Below are 17,272 nucleotides of genomic sequence, written 5' to 3' on the forward strand. Positions count from 1 at the left end.
GATTGATTCTGCTCCAACTATGTTCTTTTTACTATTTTTTAAAATCACTTTTTTTACATTGTTGAAATCCTATGAAAGATAGGGTAACTGAAGGACATTAACTTTGTTGCTCAAAGACATCCCTAGAATCAATTGAGCTTGTAGTTCTCAGTGTGTAATTTTTAGAGTGTTCTGTACAGTAAATGAATTTGCTTTGGCTGTTAATAGATCAGAGCTATGGAAATAGCTGCCAACAAAATTCAGACTAATGCCCGAAGCCTGGGAGACCAAATGAGCACTACTCGAACACAGCTAGAGGGAGATATTCAGCGCACCCAACAATTCATCCGCCAAGTCCGCAACTTCCTGTCAGGTATGGCCAGAAGCCAATCCATAAAACATCTGTGCTGATTCTTTGTATTAGAATGGTCTTCCTCAACCTCACACTTTTCAGGTATGCTGGCATATATACACACTGTACAATTATAGCAGTATAACACTGTTTCAACTGCTGTGGCTCAGTGCTATATGATCTTAGCATTTGTATAGGTCGAGTCTCCCTTTTCTGGATTTCTAAAATCGAAAATATTCCAAAAACCAAAACCCTTTTCATGGCTGGCTTAGATAGTGGCACCTTTGTTTTCTGGTGGGTTTTTTTATGCATAAAACTTTGTTTTATGTACAGAATTACATAAAATATTGTATAAAATTGCCTTCACACTATGTGTATAAGGTATATCTGAAAGCTTTGTGTTTAAAATTGAGTCCCATCTCTAAATTTGTCTTGTTATGCATATGCAAATATTTTAAATTAAAAAAAAAAAACCCTCCAAAATCCACTTCTGGTACCAAGTATTTTGGACAAAGGATACTGTAGTTTTCTGGGGCATTTAGTCTTCTCTGTCACAGACTTCTGGTGCTACACCAAGCTACAAATGCTTTGCTTTCTTTTTGGAGGCAGATAAAAACGTTTTTATGCTGCCAGGCCTTCGAATAATGATATGGGTGCTATTTTATTTTTGTTTTAAAGAGTTTTAAATTTTTAAATTTTAATAATGTAATGTTTTTAAATGTTGGAATTAATAGTTTTTTAAACTTTGTATTTTTAATGCTTTATGCTGCTTTAAGACAGACTGTTTTAAATTTGTTAGCTGCTTTGAGTCCCTGTACTGGAAGGAAGGTGGGATATAAATAAACATAATAATAATAATAATAATAATACACATCTCAGGATTCTGTAGGACAGACCCATTTCTATGGCCACATCTGGTTTATGGCCACATCTGGCTCAGAGTCAAAACTTCTATGATTCTCCTATTTGGCAGGGGTGATGGAAGTTCTCATTCTACATACAGTATCTGGAAATTATGAAGTTGCATAGGGATTAGATATTTTTCTCCAAAAGTGTTGTTTTTATATGGAGGAAAGACAGAATAGGTAAAGTAACATCTTTAACAAACTAGTAAATCCATTATCTTTCATTAGCCATATTTGAAAACTTATATCTTCCCATTCCATTTATATTTCAAATGGCAGCTTCTGGTGATCTCAAAAAAGAGATTACAGTTAATGAGATTATAAACCAGATGTGGCCATAGAAACAGCCCAGTTCTTACATTTCTGTATGTCCTTTGGAATCAATACAGCAAATGGAAAATGTGAATTAAATTCAAAACTGCTCAAGGTTTTGTTGTTGTAGTTTTTATTGTGTCATGTTGTTTCTGACTTATGTCAACCACGAGGGGACCCTGTCACAGGGTTTTCTGGGGCAGAGTGTGTGTGACTCACCCAAAGTCACTCAGTGGCTTTTCATGGCCAAGCGGGAAATCGAATCCTGATGCTGGCTCTATCTGGTTAAAGTTGGGTGCTCTGTACAACTCCTACTCTGACAAACAGCAGTGAATTGGTGGTCCTTAAGACTTTAGTTTTAGTCTTTTCAGTTCAATAAACATTGTTATGTAATGTCTTCTGTCAGTTATCTTTTTACTTTCTCTATTGGTACTGAAATAGAATTTGCACAATAGCTGTTGTGCACAGAACTTTATATAGAAGGCTATAAGTTGGACTGCTATCTGTGTTATATTAAAACATATGCAATTTCTCTTTTGAATCAAGGCCACATTTTATTGTTGATAAAAATACTGCATGGCAACACATGTGTGCATTTCAGAAAAAAAGTTATACTGTCTCTGGAATTGCTTGCAGAAGTCTACTCTGCATAGACGTTGTCTTCAAAGAAGGTATCTGTAGTGGTAGTGGCATTCTGACATTATAGTTTTATATACTCTTATAGCTTCTGAAGGCACAAAATAATAAAATAAGAAAGGAATAAAAAGATACTGGATGCAATGCACAGAAGAGTTATATAAGAAATGAAAAAGTAAGGATTCAAGGACTGAAGAGCCACAGGACGATGAGACCTTACTAGCAGCACCACTACTATCAGCATAGCCTCATGTCTCACAGGAGCATGTAATCCCACTACTGGAATTGGTAGTTCCATGACTAATGCTTAGTTAAAAGTTCTATCCTACTTTCTAGCTCAGAGAACAAATATGCTCTAGCTTCTGTGCGACAGCCTTCCAGATATGTGAGGACTGCTAGGCGGACATTTTCCATCGCCGCCCCGGCCCTTTGGAACACGCTGCCCGCCGAGCTCCGCTCGATTACCTCCCTGGCCCAATTTAAAAGGGAGTTGAAAACCTTTTTTTTCCAGCTAGCATTCCCCGCATAAAAATCCTGCGGGCCTCCCTCCTCTTCCGTGGCTATGAGGATGGGCTATTGGGGTTTTAGCTGGTTTCATTTTAATTCTATTCTTGTATATTGTATGGTGCTGTTTTTAACCATTGTATGTGCACTGTAATTTTATGTAAACCGCCCTGATCTATGGAAGGTGCGGTATATAAATAAAAGCTTTATTTATTTATTATTTATATCTCCTTTCCCTCTTCTCTAAATTAAATATACCTGGATTTTTCAACACTTTTTCAGGGTCAAACCAGATGATTTGTATAGTGTGTTTTAGAAGAGGTGGTGCTTGAAGTGGTGAAAGGTGTCTATCACATCACTTGCCTATTCTTGCCTTTTCTTCTATTTAACATGCTTTTTTTTGTGATTTGTTGTTGGAAAATAATCATGGGCTTAATTTGTACCTCTGGTTCCTAAGCCATCCACTTTTGAATGACTCTCACTGTGGAAAGGAAAGTGAAATAATTGCAGGGAATACATACTTTAAGATCTAGTTTGACCCCCATATGAGTCAGATTCCCTCAACATCCTATGAATTCTGAATTCATGTAACCTGTGATTTTTCAAAATCCAATTTATATTCTGATATGAGTGTAAAGTGTAGGCATGCTATGTCAACCTGCTTCATAACATTACATACATTATATCACTTGTGCCTTTGAGTATCTGTATGTATAGTGAAAATATATTTCAGAGGGAAGCTGACATATATACTGTACAGCTATATGTATACTAGCATCCCTTCTGGAAATATTCATACTTTATGCACAGACAACCCAAGAAGGTACATCAGGTTGTGTGGAGGGGAGTTCTAAACAACATGCTCCTGCTTATCTGGTCAAGTTAGTGGGATTTTGGATGCCCTAATATAGCTTTAACTTCATTGCAGTCCTCTTATTCTATTCCTGTACACAGTTTACACCTTTGCCCTCCAATCATCCAACCATATTCCTGTCTGGTTTCCTTTTTCTGACATATTGGAACTTAAAAAAATGATCTTAATGTTTTCAGTATGAAAATATGCTCCTCACATTCTTTTTGTTTTTTCATGCATTATCATCAGCTTAGATTTATTTTCTGAATGTCTCTTGAGAATTTGGTATATCTTTTGCAAGAAGTCCATATTTAACAGATTGTCTATCTGAAAGACTTCTTTTCTAAACACATTCCTTTCTTCAGTCTTCAGCCTGAGGTAGGGGACTTGTCCTGTCATTGTTAAAAGTCTAGAAATGCATACTAAGGAGCAAGCATGCTGTGAAATGACAGCTTTCTAGGGTAGAATATTAAGAATGTGAGATGCCTTAGAGAGGATGATGAATTTTAAAATGTTGAGAGCTCTAGAATTTGACAGGTGCAGAGAATGACAGACAAGTGATTGCCTGATGTCTACAAACACAGAGAAACAGAAGCATTGCTGAGTCCACAGAGGGGGACCCAGGTCAGAACCTGTGTCTGTGTGAATATTGGTCCTATATCTTTGTATGGGAAATAAGTATATTTGATTGTTCTGGGCTAAATACATGCTCCGAGCCCTCACCACGCTGCCTGGGCACTATCTTGGCATGCGCCCATACACATGGTGTGTGCCATGATGATGCACATCGTGTGCATTGCTCAAATGGCACTGCATGGAAGGGGTGTCATGACACCGCGCCATGGCACTTATGATGCCCCTTCTAGGAAGCTTCTTTTTGCTCCTTAGAGGGAGTGGATCAGTACCATTGCGTGCAACCACTTTGGCACTGATCCAGGGCAAAAGGGGTGGCATCCCGCCGTCCATCTGTAAAGCCCCTTAGTTGGCAAACCAGAAGGAAGCTTCTGTGTAATTCGAAACCTGTTTAAAGCAGGAATGGGCAAATTATGGCCCTCCTTTTTTTTGGACCAGGCCACACATTAGGCAAAGATTCAGGGTTAAATTATGTTGATCCTGGTTTTAAACATTAATCGTATAAACTCAACATGCTTTTTGTTTTTTCTTCGTAATCTATTCAGATCCTGACACTGATGCTGCTACCATCCAGCAGGTCAGCAATTATGTTCTTTCCCTTCATCTTCCTACTGACTCTACTATGGTTCTCAGAAAGATGAATGAGATCCAGAATTTGGCTGCTAAGCTACGATGCCCTGAAAGCATAATCGCACAAACAGCTGGGGACATTGCTAAGGCCCAACAGCTTTTGCAGGAAGCTGAAGAAGCTAGGTAAAGAGAAAATGACTTTGGCATTTTTGTATCATGAAAGGGAAGAGATGGAAATAATCCAGTGTTTCAATGATATATGGCATGGCTTTATTTATGGTACTTTTCAGAAGAAGTTCCTTCTTTTGCTCCATCAGGATAGGATGCTTGTCTTTCCAGATAATTTAGATTTAAAAGTCTGGTTTAAATTTTGGTCCCACAGATTAACATGTAAATCACTTCCTCTCAACCAAGGGTCACACAATATATATACCCCACTCATTTCCATGCCAGCATTCTCTGAAGATGCCAGCCACAGATGCTGGCAAAACGTCAGGAATAAACTCTTCCAGAACACATCTACATAGCCAGAAAAATCCACAAAAAACTATGGATTCCAGCCATGAAAGCCTTTGACATTGTTGCACACTATTTGTAGACTTACAGATTCTTAAAGAGGATGTCCTGAACTACATTAGTCTGGGAAGTAAGAATTATGTAGTTTTGCTTAACAAGATGGACAAAACAAAATTGTCCATATTATTTACCCTCACTATGTTGGCATGATATTGGGTGTGAGCCTTGATTGGGAGATATATTATAAAACTCCACACAGAACTATGAAACATCTCCCCTTTCAACTCCAAAGCCCACCTTTTAGCTTCTGCAGTGCCCCCATCACAGCCATTTACTGGCTGATGGAAACCAGAGGAGGAGTAGAGAAGCTATGTTCCTATATCTGGACACACAGTGATGAGGCAACCTCCAGGACCTCTTGGCAGTCCTTGGGAGGTCCTGGAGGATGGTGACAGTGCTCAGCATCTAGCTATAGCTGAATGTTTCTGTGTTGTTCCCCTTCTCTCTACCAGCCAAATATTGAAGACCCAACTAGAACTGATGCTGGCTTTATTTAGATGCTCAGTAAAAACATTGCTATCCAGTAAATCCTTTCTTAACTTATACGTTTTAATTTACTCATGTCAAAATATTTATGCAAATGTTTTAAAATTGTTTTGACTTTCTTAATCTGTTTTAACTTGTCAATTGTTTAACATGTTTTTAGTCTATTTAGATTGGCTAAGATGCTACAGTATGGTTTACATTTTGTAACTTTATGAATCCTTAGCTGTGTTGCAGAAATGAATGGAACTCTGCTAATAAATTATGAACATGCACATCCAGGCACCAGGAGGAGTGTTCCAGTTTGCACTGAAACAACTGATGAGCCACAGGCACTTCTGATGCACATCAGACATTTTTGATTTATACTGAACACTTATCATGTTCACTGAGCACTTGTGATGTCACTGGGGACAGCTAATGCATTTTGCACACTTCTGATGTGCATTGGGCACTTCTGAGCAACACTGGACACTCCTGCTGCACTCCAGCACTTCCTAGCTGGTTTCCAGATGTGTACAGGGTATACCCCAAAGCACATCAGTGTCTATTGCACAGTGGATGCTCATATGTTGTAACATAATGGCAGTCCCTAGATTAATATGAACATTGTGAAATGACTCAGTTCTATTTTCCACGCTCATAAATCCACTTATGAAGATGCAATTCCCATGCTGATTCCCAACCATTATTTTTCATCAAATTATTCTGTCAATACTGATTTTACTTGTATGTCACCCTAAAGTCTCATGATATAGGAATGAATCTAAATATTTAAATAAATGGCCATGTTAGGAGCACCACAGCAGATAACAGGTGGATTTGAGGAGGGGTTTGGTCATTGCGTGAGATTGGTAGAGAATTCTGACCTCCACAACATCCCAAAAATGACGTATGCAGGAGTATGTTGGACTATATCTGCATTTATTACTAATAGCATCTAGGTCTCTTATAGCCAGTTTCTCAATGAGTAACAAAGATGTGGAATGAAATTTGCCTAATGGTTTTGTTTTAATGCTGCTCAATTATTCCCTTTTTAATGGAAGAGATTGTCTGGTTTTCATATTCTGTTAGACACATATCAGTATGTGACAGGAATTTGCAAGAGAGGGTGTTCTTTTCATAAAAGTTAATATCTCTGTTTTATTTAATATTTTCTTAGGAACCGAGCCAATGCTATTGAGGGCAATGTAGAGGATGTGGTGGACAATTTGATACAAGCAAATGCAGCACTTCAGGAGGCTGAAGATACTATCAGTGGTTCTGGTTATTCCCTTCGACTCATCCAAGGTCGCCTTGATGAGGTAGCTGACCCATGTTGAGCTCCTTCCATTGAAACCCTATATTAGGTGCTTATTTAACCCTTCGTCCCAAAATGGCTCTACTCTTCCAAGCCAAGTGCAGCCTACAAAGCAAGCACTTAGCTGTTTCTGCCAAGTGCTTGACACGTAGTGCCATCCCAAGGAAGGTGGTAATAACAGGAGGTTTAGCACGACTCTAGTAGACTGACTGCATAGTTGATGAGCTGTTCAGCGCAGCTGAAGATGAGGCACAACTACTGTATAAAGTGTTGCAAAATATGAGATGTATAGTACTGAAATATGTCATTTGGAGAGGAAGTATATTATTTTAAAAGAAGCTCAGTTTTGTCCAGGGTGAAAAAGATCTAACGCAAGGTTGTTGTGGTGTGTGTGAAAGTCATTTCTGACTTATGGTGACCCTAAGGTGAACATATCATGGGTTAATAAAATAATAAATAAAACTTTTATTTATATCCCGCTTTTCTGTGACAAGACAATCAAAGTGGCTTACAACACGTTAAAATCCACATTTACAAATTTATGTCCCAAATTCCCCCCCTTAAAACAGGATTAAACAAGTTACAATTAAAACATCTATTAAAAACACAACAAAAATACAGCGAGGACAGAGCGGTAGGCTAATACATGATGTGGGGGGCAGTCATTCTGTGGCCGGGCACTTTTATTCAGGAAAGGCCTGCCGGAAGAGATCCGTCTTGACAGCTTTTTTAAAGCTGTCTAAGCTGGCAATTTGACGGATCTCGTCTGGCAGACCGTTCCATAGTTTGGGAGCAATTGCAGAGAAGGCCCTCTGGGAGGTAGCAGTTAGTCTGGTTTTTAAAGGCTGCAATAGATTCCTCCCAGAGGACCTGAGTGTGTGGGGCGGATTATATGGAAGCAGGCGATCCCTCAAATAGGTTGGACCCAAGCCATGTAGCGTTTCTGGATACCTTCACGGAGAGATTTAGTCACCTATGAAACAAAGTGAGTCAGAACCAGCTAAGATTTGGCAAGATTTGTTCAGAGGGCGTTTGTCTTTGCCTTTCTCTGAGGCTATGATTCAAGTCCTAGTGTCCAACTCAAACAAACCACTACACCATGCTGGCTTTCCTATCACAAGGAGGTCTCTCTCTCTCTCTCCCCATCTGCATTCTCCTTTCACTTACTTTTTTGGATTCTTCTTGGATCCAGACTATTTTCCCCCCAATTATGATATAAATTTATCAGAATAAGGGGAAACCTTTGTTCTCTTCCTTAGTAAAAGGGTCCTTTCCTCCCATATATTTGCCACAAGTTTCAAACTATTTTCAGAGAATATTCTAGTTATTCTATCAGAAAGTGCAGCACTAAACACAAATGGACCACATGCTCCGGGCTCTGAGGTAATTTTTTTGAATTTCTTAGTCAGTGTTCCCTTCTAAATAATTATGAGACAGTTAACATAAAAACGTTCAACCTCATTTCAAATCTTAATAAGTTAAGGACCTTTGTTATTTCTCAAGGCTGAGAGTTTGATAGTTTTATTATCCTGCCCCCCCCCCAAAAGAATGTAGTATTCCTGTGATGCAAGCACTATCTTGTTTTAAGGGGTGACAGTGTTTTAGTAAATTGCTAAATGTTGCTCTCTTCTTTGTCAATGTTCAGATCCAGACTGTCCTTGGTCCATCTCAGAAGAGCTTGAGAGACATCACTGATCAGCTGGATACCTTCATGGAGAGATTTAGTCACCTACGAAGCAAAATCAATCAGAACCAGCTAAGGGTTGCAGATGCTGAGCAGGGAGCAACAGAAGCCAGTGATGAAGCAAAAAGGACTCAGCAGGTATGAAAATGGGAGCTTCCAGAAACTATTTTGTTTTGTGTTTGCATCGGGCTCCACCTTGCCCTCTGCCCTCCTCCTCCTCCTCCCTAAGACCAGGGAAAGGAGGAGGAGGAAGAAGGAGGAGCCAGCCGGCCAGCAAGAGCAAGCCAGAGAGAGGTTGGTTGCTTCTTTAGGGAAGGGGGGTTAGCCTTCTATTCTGAATTGCATTTTAGTAGTTTCCATGCTAGTAACTTGTTAGTATTATTATTATTTACTTGCCCTTGGTGGTCTCTTTGCAAAAACTACTCTCAGCTCCTTGTGCTTTTCTGGGTTGGGACAGTGGTGCATGCTTTCTCCCTTCTATTCTGAATTGCATTTTAGTAGTTTCCATGCTAGTAACTGTTAGTGTTGTTATTATTATTATTATCACTCTGGGGGTGGAGCATGCAGCCCCGCCCCTGGAGGGTTGAAGCTCCACCCCCAGCATGTGGCCCCGGCCCCAGAGGGTGGAAGCTCCACCCCACTGCTTCGGCCCCCCCAGTTGTCTGAGGGACAGCAACCCGGCCCCCGGCTCAAAAAGGTTGCCTACCCCTGCTTTGGAGAGATGTTTTGTGTTCCTGTCTCAGCTCAGCTGTTATTCTTGACAATAGCTTGTGTCTGTCAGTATGCATAGCCTCTACAGACATTCTTACTTTGCTAAATTAGAGCTTGGAAAAGTTACTTTTTTGGACCATTATTCAAAGGATCTCACCACCAGCCTAGCTACCATGTTGGTCAGAGGATTCTGAGATTTGTGACTCAAAAAGGTAACTTTTCCAAGCATGGGTCTAATCATACCCTTAAACAGCATTGTGGAAGAAAATCTAAGTGTGATTTGAAGAGTGACTGTCTTTGGACAAATTGAGATGATTTACTATGATAGAAGGTATGTCAGATAAGGAACTGAGGTGGGCAAACACAGTTAGTCTTGCAGAGGAGAAAGCAGAATAGGGAAGCATGAAATCCAGTTTTATGGATAATTAGAACTGGCTATAAAAATAGGAGCACATTTTATGCAGCATTGCATACCCATGGCTGGAATTACACATAGCTCCTATCACATATAGATGTGAGATTTTTTTTAATGAATGATTGAAGTCTGGATACTCTGAGTTCCAGGATATCAGTGTACTGAATCTTGAATTATGAATGCAAGATTAGCACAATGAATTATAATGAATAATTTGATCTCTATCATCATTTCTCACCCATAGGGATTTGAACAAGTGAAACAAAAATATTCAGAACTAAAAAGGCGGATGGGCCAAGGTATAAATATGGGTGCACAAGGGGCCCGGGTCCAAAATGCCCAAATGGAAGCCAACACTTTGCTTAAAGAAGCTTTGAATATGATGGCCAAAATGGGAGGTAAGGAGAATATAGATATGAACTCACATGGTTTTTTTTTAAAAAATGGTCAATGCTTCACTGTGAAGCGTCTAAATCTAATAGCTTTGCTCAATATGTTTTGGGAAGCAGCCAATGTGTAGACTAAATGCCTTGGCCCTGTGGCAGCTGCAGCATGAATAACTAACTGGCCCAAAGCCAGAGATTTCATTGGGAAGGGAAGTTGATGTTGCTTTCATTGATAAAGCTGTGCCTCTGATGAATGCCTTTCACTGAAGGTGCCTTGTGCCAGTGACTTGGCAGCTGGCTGCTGCCAGCCAGTTACTACTGCTCACAGTTGAGTGAAAGCAGCAAGGAATGTTGATATCATTAAATAGGCCAGCAGTCAATTTCCCATGCAGAACATGATGAGCATATATTAGCAGGGTCGGTTGACGTCAATGTCAAAACTCATTTGGCCCCATCAAAAGGAGCTGATGCTTTATCAGGGAGAAATGCTAAACTGATTAGGATGCTATGGCATGAAGCAGCAGTTCCATTATGTTGGGTCAGTTTCTGCCAATGGTTTAGGGAGGGTGAATGAGGCTCATTCTGTCTGGTGTTCTGGACAGACAGAAAATATAGCCTATCACCTAGACACAAGCAGATGTCCACTGCTAAATTTGCTTAGTAAAAAAAATAGATAATACTGCCCAGAGCTTTTAAAGGTATTTATATAATTGTGAACCAATTATAAATCTGTACCAGAAATTCTTCTTTATATTGTTCTTGGTTGTCTCTCTACTACTTGCAGCAGGCAATTTCCCATGCATTTACACATTTTCTCCACTTGGAATTGTAAGTCAGTGGGTGAGCTCCTCTCTTGCCCTGGTGGATCATAAATCTCAACTAGGGTTAGCAATGCCTTGTGTTTTTCTCCCCACATCCACCAACAGTCAACCTACTTGTTTGCTGGCTGTATGGCCAGAGAGGATGAGGGCAGCCAGTGTGGGTCACTAGAGAATTCCTGGGAGGGTACAGTTTCCTGTGGATGGTTGCAGGAACTGAGATGGCCAGTTGCTTGTCTGCCTTTCATTCTTCCATTGTTGTTCCCTGAACATTGAGTGGCCATGTAGAGAGGCACCAGATAGAAAACAGATAAGTAGCTTAGGAAATGGGTTGTAGCAGGTGGAGATGCTGAATTCCTCTGCCAAATATGATCAAGATGGGATCACTAACAGAATGTAATCTATTGTTTGGGCTGAAAAATATAAAACTAATGCTGAACTTATGCACAAGCAGCTGTGCACCCTTGGGAATGTTGCCAGAAAATAAGCTATGGGAAGAAGATAGAAGAAATTAGGAAGGGATTTCTTCAGAGGTAAAACATGACCTTGATAGGATAAGTAGATAGATTCAGTAGCAGGGAATATATGTTATAAAATTAGACGTCCTTAGCCTCTCTCTTCTCCCCTGACCAGTCAGTAACGATAAAGCAAAATACACACATACAAAGTAAATTCTGGCTTGTTTTAAAGCTTGGATACATCTTTTTTTTTAAAAAAATTATGACACATAGAAACCCCCAGCCAGCACAGCCACTGGTCATACTGGCTGGGGGATTATGAGAGAAAAAGTACAGAAAGATAACTTTTCCAAGCTCTGACTTCTATAACATTAAAGAAGTAAAGAGTAAATGAAAATGTTAAAGAATGAAAGAGTGAATGTAAACCAGAGATGAGGGTTTTATTGTATGTAATCTATTTGTCGTTCTTTCTTCAGGTATAGAAACAGAACTTCAAGTGAGTAACAGTGCTCTTGTCCTTGAGTCAGCCAAGCTGGCAGGCCTTGAAAAGAAAGTGGAAACAATTCGTGACCATATCAGCCGCAGAGTTGCATATTATGCCACTTGCACAGATTAGAACAGTTTGTTATTTCTTGATGGATGATTTTTCTGTCTTTTTTTCTCCTTGCAGATAGAGTAAGTTTTTTGGCCTTTTATATTTTAGCTTTCCAAGATCTTTTTATTACTAGAATTCTCCTATTGAACTAAAGCTTTTTGATGGATGCTTTTTGCAGAGCATGTGTTTATTTTGAGCGTTCTGGTGAAACAGGATTAAAGTTGGATTTTGAAAAGCTAAGGATTGTAGACAGAAATTTTAGCTACAATTATGGTGACATGTATCTTGTTTTTTATGGTCTATTAGAAGACATTTTGTTATTCACCCACCTGAATTATTGACAGAATAATACCCAGCAAGTCAAAGGAAACAAATTTCCCATTCACATTGGGATGGGAGCCCTCAGGCTGTTTGCATTGTTGTCAATAACCAGCAGCCACTTAGAAACAATTGGCTTTATTAAGCATAGTATAACTAAACAATTACTGGCTTGGAAGCAGAATTCAATTCCATAAGAGAACAGGAATGCTGTGTAAAGTCCCTCCACCCACTGGAACCAGTACAGAAGCTCCATGCAAGTTGCAGTGAAACAAATGGCCACTGTGAAACATCTGTGCTTGGCAGATTGTGCCCATATCATAAATGAAAGAGACACAGGAGTCAGCATGGGATGCTTTCAGCTTCAACCACATGCACTCAGCACAAAACAAAAGCAACACCCCCCTCCCCCCGACAATTGTTCTCATATTTTACTGAACTGTGTCAGAAACACAATTCCTTCTGCCAAGGAAGATATAACTTTATAGAAGGATGAAAATAAATACACTGAAACTGTTAATAGAATCCTGGCATCTTTCCTTCATAAAAAAGTTTCCCCAGTTTGTATGAATGATCCTTCTAACATTTCAGGAGAATGGCACCATAGGAATCCTCAAGCCTATGAATGTGCAGCACTTCAGTGAAAGGCCACTGCCTTCTGAGAGCCTAGCTCTCCCTTGCAGAACTCTGGACAAATCCTTCTCTCTTCCTGCGGAACTGAAGCTTGAGTTTGAAGCTTTGAAGAGAAGAATCCAACAGTTCTTCTGAAAGACAAGTGAAAATTATTATTCATATGTAGCACTTCTGACTATAAAACTATTTCCCATTTAATTCTTCATATGTGATTTTTAATGGTTTGTAGAACAGGGATGAGGATCCTGTCAGTCCTGTAGATAACTTAGAGCCAAACTAGGCAATACATTTCACATATTTGTTTGTGGTAGAGGTGCTCCTGGAAGTTGTGAAAGACATCTGTTTGTCCTAGTATGTAATCACCATCACCTATGTATTTTGCATTTAGCATGCTTTGTTTTGTGATTGGTCACAAAGAGGTAAAAACATGAGCTTAATTTGTAAAGTGGCTTGCTGGAACACACATCTGTGGAATACACATCTGTGAAAAAATCCCACTGAGGGAGGTAACATTGATTTATTGTAGAGAATATGAATCCTCTTTAGTCTCTAGTTTGATCCACAGACTATAATTGAAGAAATCCTTATCATCAGTGATGCTAGAATACATGCATTCTCCTCTTCAATGCCAGTGTTCACACCAGGGGCCCATTTACACAATGGAACTGTAGCCCTATTTTCCCACTTTAACTGCCATGGTTCCATCCTATGGAATTCTGGGACTGGCAGTTTAGAGAGGGGCATTTAGAATTACATTAGAAAGGGAGATCTAGTGCCTCACTCAAGTACAAACTCAAGAATTACATAGGATGGAACCATGTCAGTTAAAGTGGAACACAGTGTGCCCTTGGTATCCTCTGGGACTTAATTCCAGGATCCTCCCTCCCATCGATACCAAAATCTGTGGATGCTCAAGTACCATTATATAAAATGGCATAGGAAAATGGTGTCTCATATAAAATGGGAATGTCAAGGTTTGATTTTTGGATTATTGTACGTGTGGGATATTTTCAAGTCATGGATGGTTAAATCCATGGATGCAGAGACCATGGATATAGAGGAACAACTGTAATAGTGCTATAGTTGATTAACGTGCATGAGCCCCTGCTCAAAAGGAAGTGATCTACTTAGCAGAAAAGTTACTCCTCATTAAGTACTAAGCAAAGATAAAAGATCATGTGGCTAGCAGTACAACACCGTGGTACTTGAAGTTTAAGCACAGCATTTTTCATTGCTAGAAAGCCCTTGGGTAATGTCCAGATCTTGATACACTTACCTGGAAAGGTAGGTGTGTGTGTGTATGATATGGCTGACTTTCACATCACATCACCAAACAAACTCCAGTCTGCCCAGTGCCAAAATATGAATGGCTATTTTTTGCTGGAACAAGGACTTCTGATTTGAAGTGACTGAGTTTGGAAAGAGAAGATGGAAAACAAAAGAAAATAATGTTTTTTTCAATGTGAATGGAAGAAAGTAACAATTATCTCTTGCAGCAGAGATGAAGCAAATGTGGAAGATGGATTCCAAATCCCCTAATGCTGTCTACGATGATGGAAGTCAGAATCTAACATCTGAATGGTTACAGTTTCCCTACACCTGTGTTGTAATTACATATATGTGCATCTTATATGTATAGGGATGTGGTGGTTCAAGTGGTTAAGACACTGACTCTGTTGATTGCAAGATCTGCAGGTTGACAATTCAAGGCCCAGGTGCCACATGATGGGGTGATCTCCCATCACTAGTCCCAGCTTCTGCCAACCTAGCAGTTCAAAAGCATGCAGATGCAAGTAGATAAATTCCCACAATGGTGGGAAGGTAAACAGCATTCTGTGCAATCATGCTGGCCACAAGATCACAGAGTAGTCTCTGACAACACTGGCTCTTTGGCTTAGTAATGGAGATAAGCATTACTATGGTCAGACACAACTTGACAACCTTGTCAACAGGGAATACTTTTACCTTTTATATGTATAGAAATGAACTAGCTGAAGGATGAAGTCATTAAATATTAGCTGAGTAAGTACTGTACTATTTATAAATAAACAATAAAAGCAAATGACTCATTAGCTTTGCAAAATACCTGTTCCTGAAGGAAAGGGAAACTGTTTGAAATAGTAGTTTTGCTACATGCATTTTGGGGTTTTCTTTTGAAGTGAACTTATGAGGGAAGACTGCATAGATTTTAGACATAATGGTGGGTTACACACCGCCATGAAAGTATGGAGTCAGTCTGTACTAGGGTTAGGAAGGTGTGGTGCTTCCGCACCCCCTAACCCTAGTACGGACTGAGTCTGTACAAAATGGCGGCTCCCCTTCCACATGGGGGCCGCCATGACGACGTCATGACCACGCCGCCTCTATATGGGGCAGCGCGGACGTGACGTCATCGGTCCACGCCAGGGCGCTTAGTGCTTCTTTCCGCTGAGGCCCCAATACTCTGGGGAAAGGGGCGGGTACAGCCCGCCCCAAATGGGTGGTCTGTAACCTGCCATTATTTCTTTCTCTGTAGATACACACACTTCCAATAAATCTATTTACATTAAACTACATATATGGCCACCAATGCATTCCGGTTGTGTTAATAAATTAAGAGATTACAGAAATAGCAGAGAAAATCCTAGACAGAAATCTGCCCCATCACCTAGTCACTGTACTCGGAACTCATTTTCCTCCTGTATCTTCCCAACATGGCCATTTAGTGGCTTGGGGAGAAGGGGGAGCCAGAGCATTCAGCTATATTTTTACAACCAGACACACAGTGGTTTTCTTAGGCAAGGAATACTCTGATTTATCAATTCTTTCCTCATTATATATTCAAGAAATGGTGCCAGGTAGCATTTTATGCACAATTTTTAGATAGAAGGAATAGTGTTTTTTTTTAATTTTGTTATAGTGCTTATTTTGTGGTACACCTTTCCCCCCTTAGTGTCTTATCAGGCTAGCTTCCTTCTCATTTCAGAAGAGCAATACACTCCTTTTCAGTCTGCATGTCATTAGGAAATGGTTAAGGAATGCTGATGAATTTTTTCTGGGTGATCTTGATGCTACTAATCATCATCATCTGAACTAAGAGACTCTCAACTAAGTTGCTGCTTCAACTAACTAGGAGTGCTATTTTATTTTATTTATATGCAAACTGATTTGCTACACATTGAGATTGTAGCTCTTGGGAGGTGGTGTCATTGGACTGGAGTTGGGGAAAATCTATGTGAAGTCATAGAATCATAGAATAATAAATTGGAAGAGATTTTAAGGGCTATCAAGTTCAAACCCCTGCCATGCAGGAATACACAATCAAAGCACCCCCAACAGATGACCATTTAATCATTTTAGTTCAGAGTGAGGAATGACAATTGGTTGGAAACATAGGGAAACATGTTGGATTCCAGTCCTCATAACAATGTCCAGTGGTCAGGTATGATGGGAAGTGTAATCCCATGTCTGGAAAGCCAGAATTTTCATGCACTTTAATCCAAACATCAGTCCCATAATACTTGTTGCCCTTTTTGTTTACATTGTGCACTTTGTTTTGTTCTGGCTTTCCTATTTGTGGAGTTAGTTTTAATGTGCTTATTTTCATCATCACCATCATCAGTTTGTTTGCATTATTGCTGTTATTATTTTATAATATTGAGTTCATTTTAATAAATTTTTATCATGAATGGCTTTAGGTGCCCTTAGAGAGCAAAAAAGAGTGAGTTGATCAAAGAACAAAGTAACAGGATCCTCCACCTTTACCTGAATCCACACCTCACCTTTACCTGAATCCACTTTTTCCTTCTCTGTAACTGACAGACAGTAATGCCAATTTTCAGAAAACTGGAGCCTTCCAGAGGAATTAGAGTAAACTCCTACCAGCCCTAGTCAATAAACTCCAGTGGTAAGGCAGTGATGCCCATTTTAGACCAACACATATGGAGGGCTCATTAGTAAGTTACTTAGGTAAGTATCTAAGAGGCTGTGCAGACCGCCCCTAAGGGGGAGCCTTAAACTGCATCAGATTGGGGCTGCAGCAACCGCATGCCATGGCCCCGATCTGGCCTTTCCAGGGTGCAAAAAGAAGCCCCGAAAAGTGGCTCCTTTTTGCACTCTGGAAAGGGCGTGATAGTTGTAGCACTGTGGCTTTAAGGTGTCCTTTGGCACTG

At 39.9% G+C, this 17,272-nt stretch overlaps 2 protein-coding genes across 5 annotated transcripts in view; one reads left to right on the plus strand and one right to left on the minus strand.

Annotated features, from left to right (window-relative positions):
* The window catches only part of LAMB3 (laminin subunit beta 3), a 198,082-nt gene extending 185,558 nt beyond the window's left edge, over positions 1-12,524 (plus strand). The window contains exons 20-25 of the mRNA XM_089514426.1: positions 208-352; positions 4,720-4,927; positions 6,966-7,107; positions 8,749-8,925; positions 10,158-10,311; positions 12,052-12,524. Of these exons, the coding sequence (XP_089370552.1) occupies positions 208-352; positions 4,720-4,927; positions 6,966-7,107; positions 8,749-8,925; positions 10,158-10,311; positions 12,052-12,191 (966 nt within the window). The 3' untranslated portion in view covers positions 12,192-12,524. The remainder of the gene's footprint in view (positions 1-207; positions 353-4,719; positions 4,928-6,965; positions 7,108-8,748; positions 8,926-10,157; positions 10,312-12,051) is intronic.
* An 86-nt stretch (positions 12,525-12,610) lies between these two features.
* Positions 12,611-17,272, minus strand: part of CAMK1G (calcium/calmodulin dependent protein kinase IG) — a 100,001-nt gene continuing 95,339 nt past the window's right edge. For 3 of the 4 annotated variants that reach the window (XM_089514427.1, XM_089514428.1, XM_089514431.1), the window contains one exon: positions 12,611-13,252. In XM_089514427.1, the coding sequence (XP_089370553.1) occupies positions 13,126-13,252 (127 nt within the window). In that variant the 3' untranslated portion in view covers positions 12,611-13,125. Of the gene's footprint in view, positions 13,253-14,442; positions 14,531-17,272 lie in introns of those variants that run through there. The other variant, XM_089514430.1, reaches the window with a different exon arrangement.

This window comes from Sceloporus occidentalis, unplaced genomic scaffold (genome assembly GCF_023333645.1).
Source record: "Sceloporus occidentalis isolate IW3139 unplaced genomic scaffold, rSceOcc1.0.p SCAF_3, whole genome shotgun sequence".
Taxonomy (NCBI): Eukaryota; Metazoa; Chordata; class Lepidosauria; order Squamata; family Phrynosomatidae; genus Sceloporus; species Sceloporus occidentalis.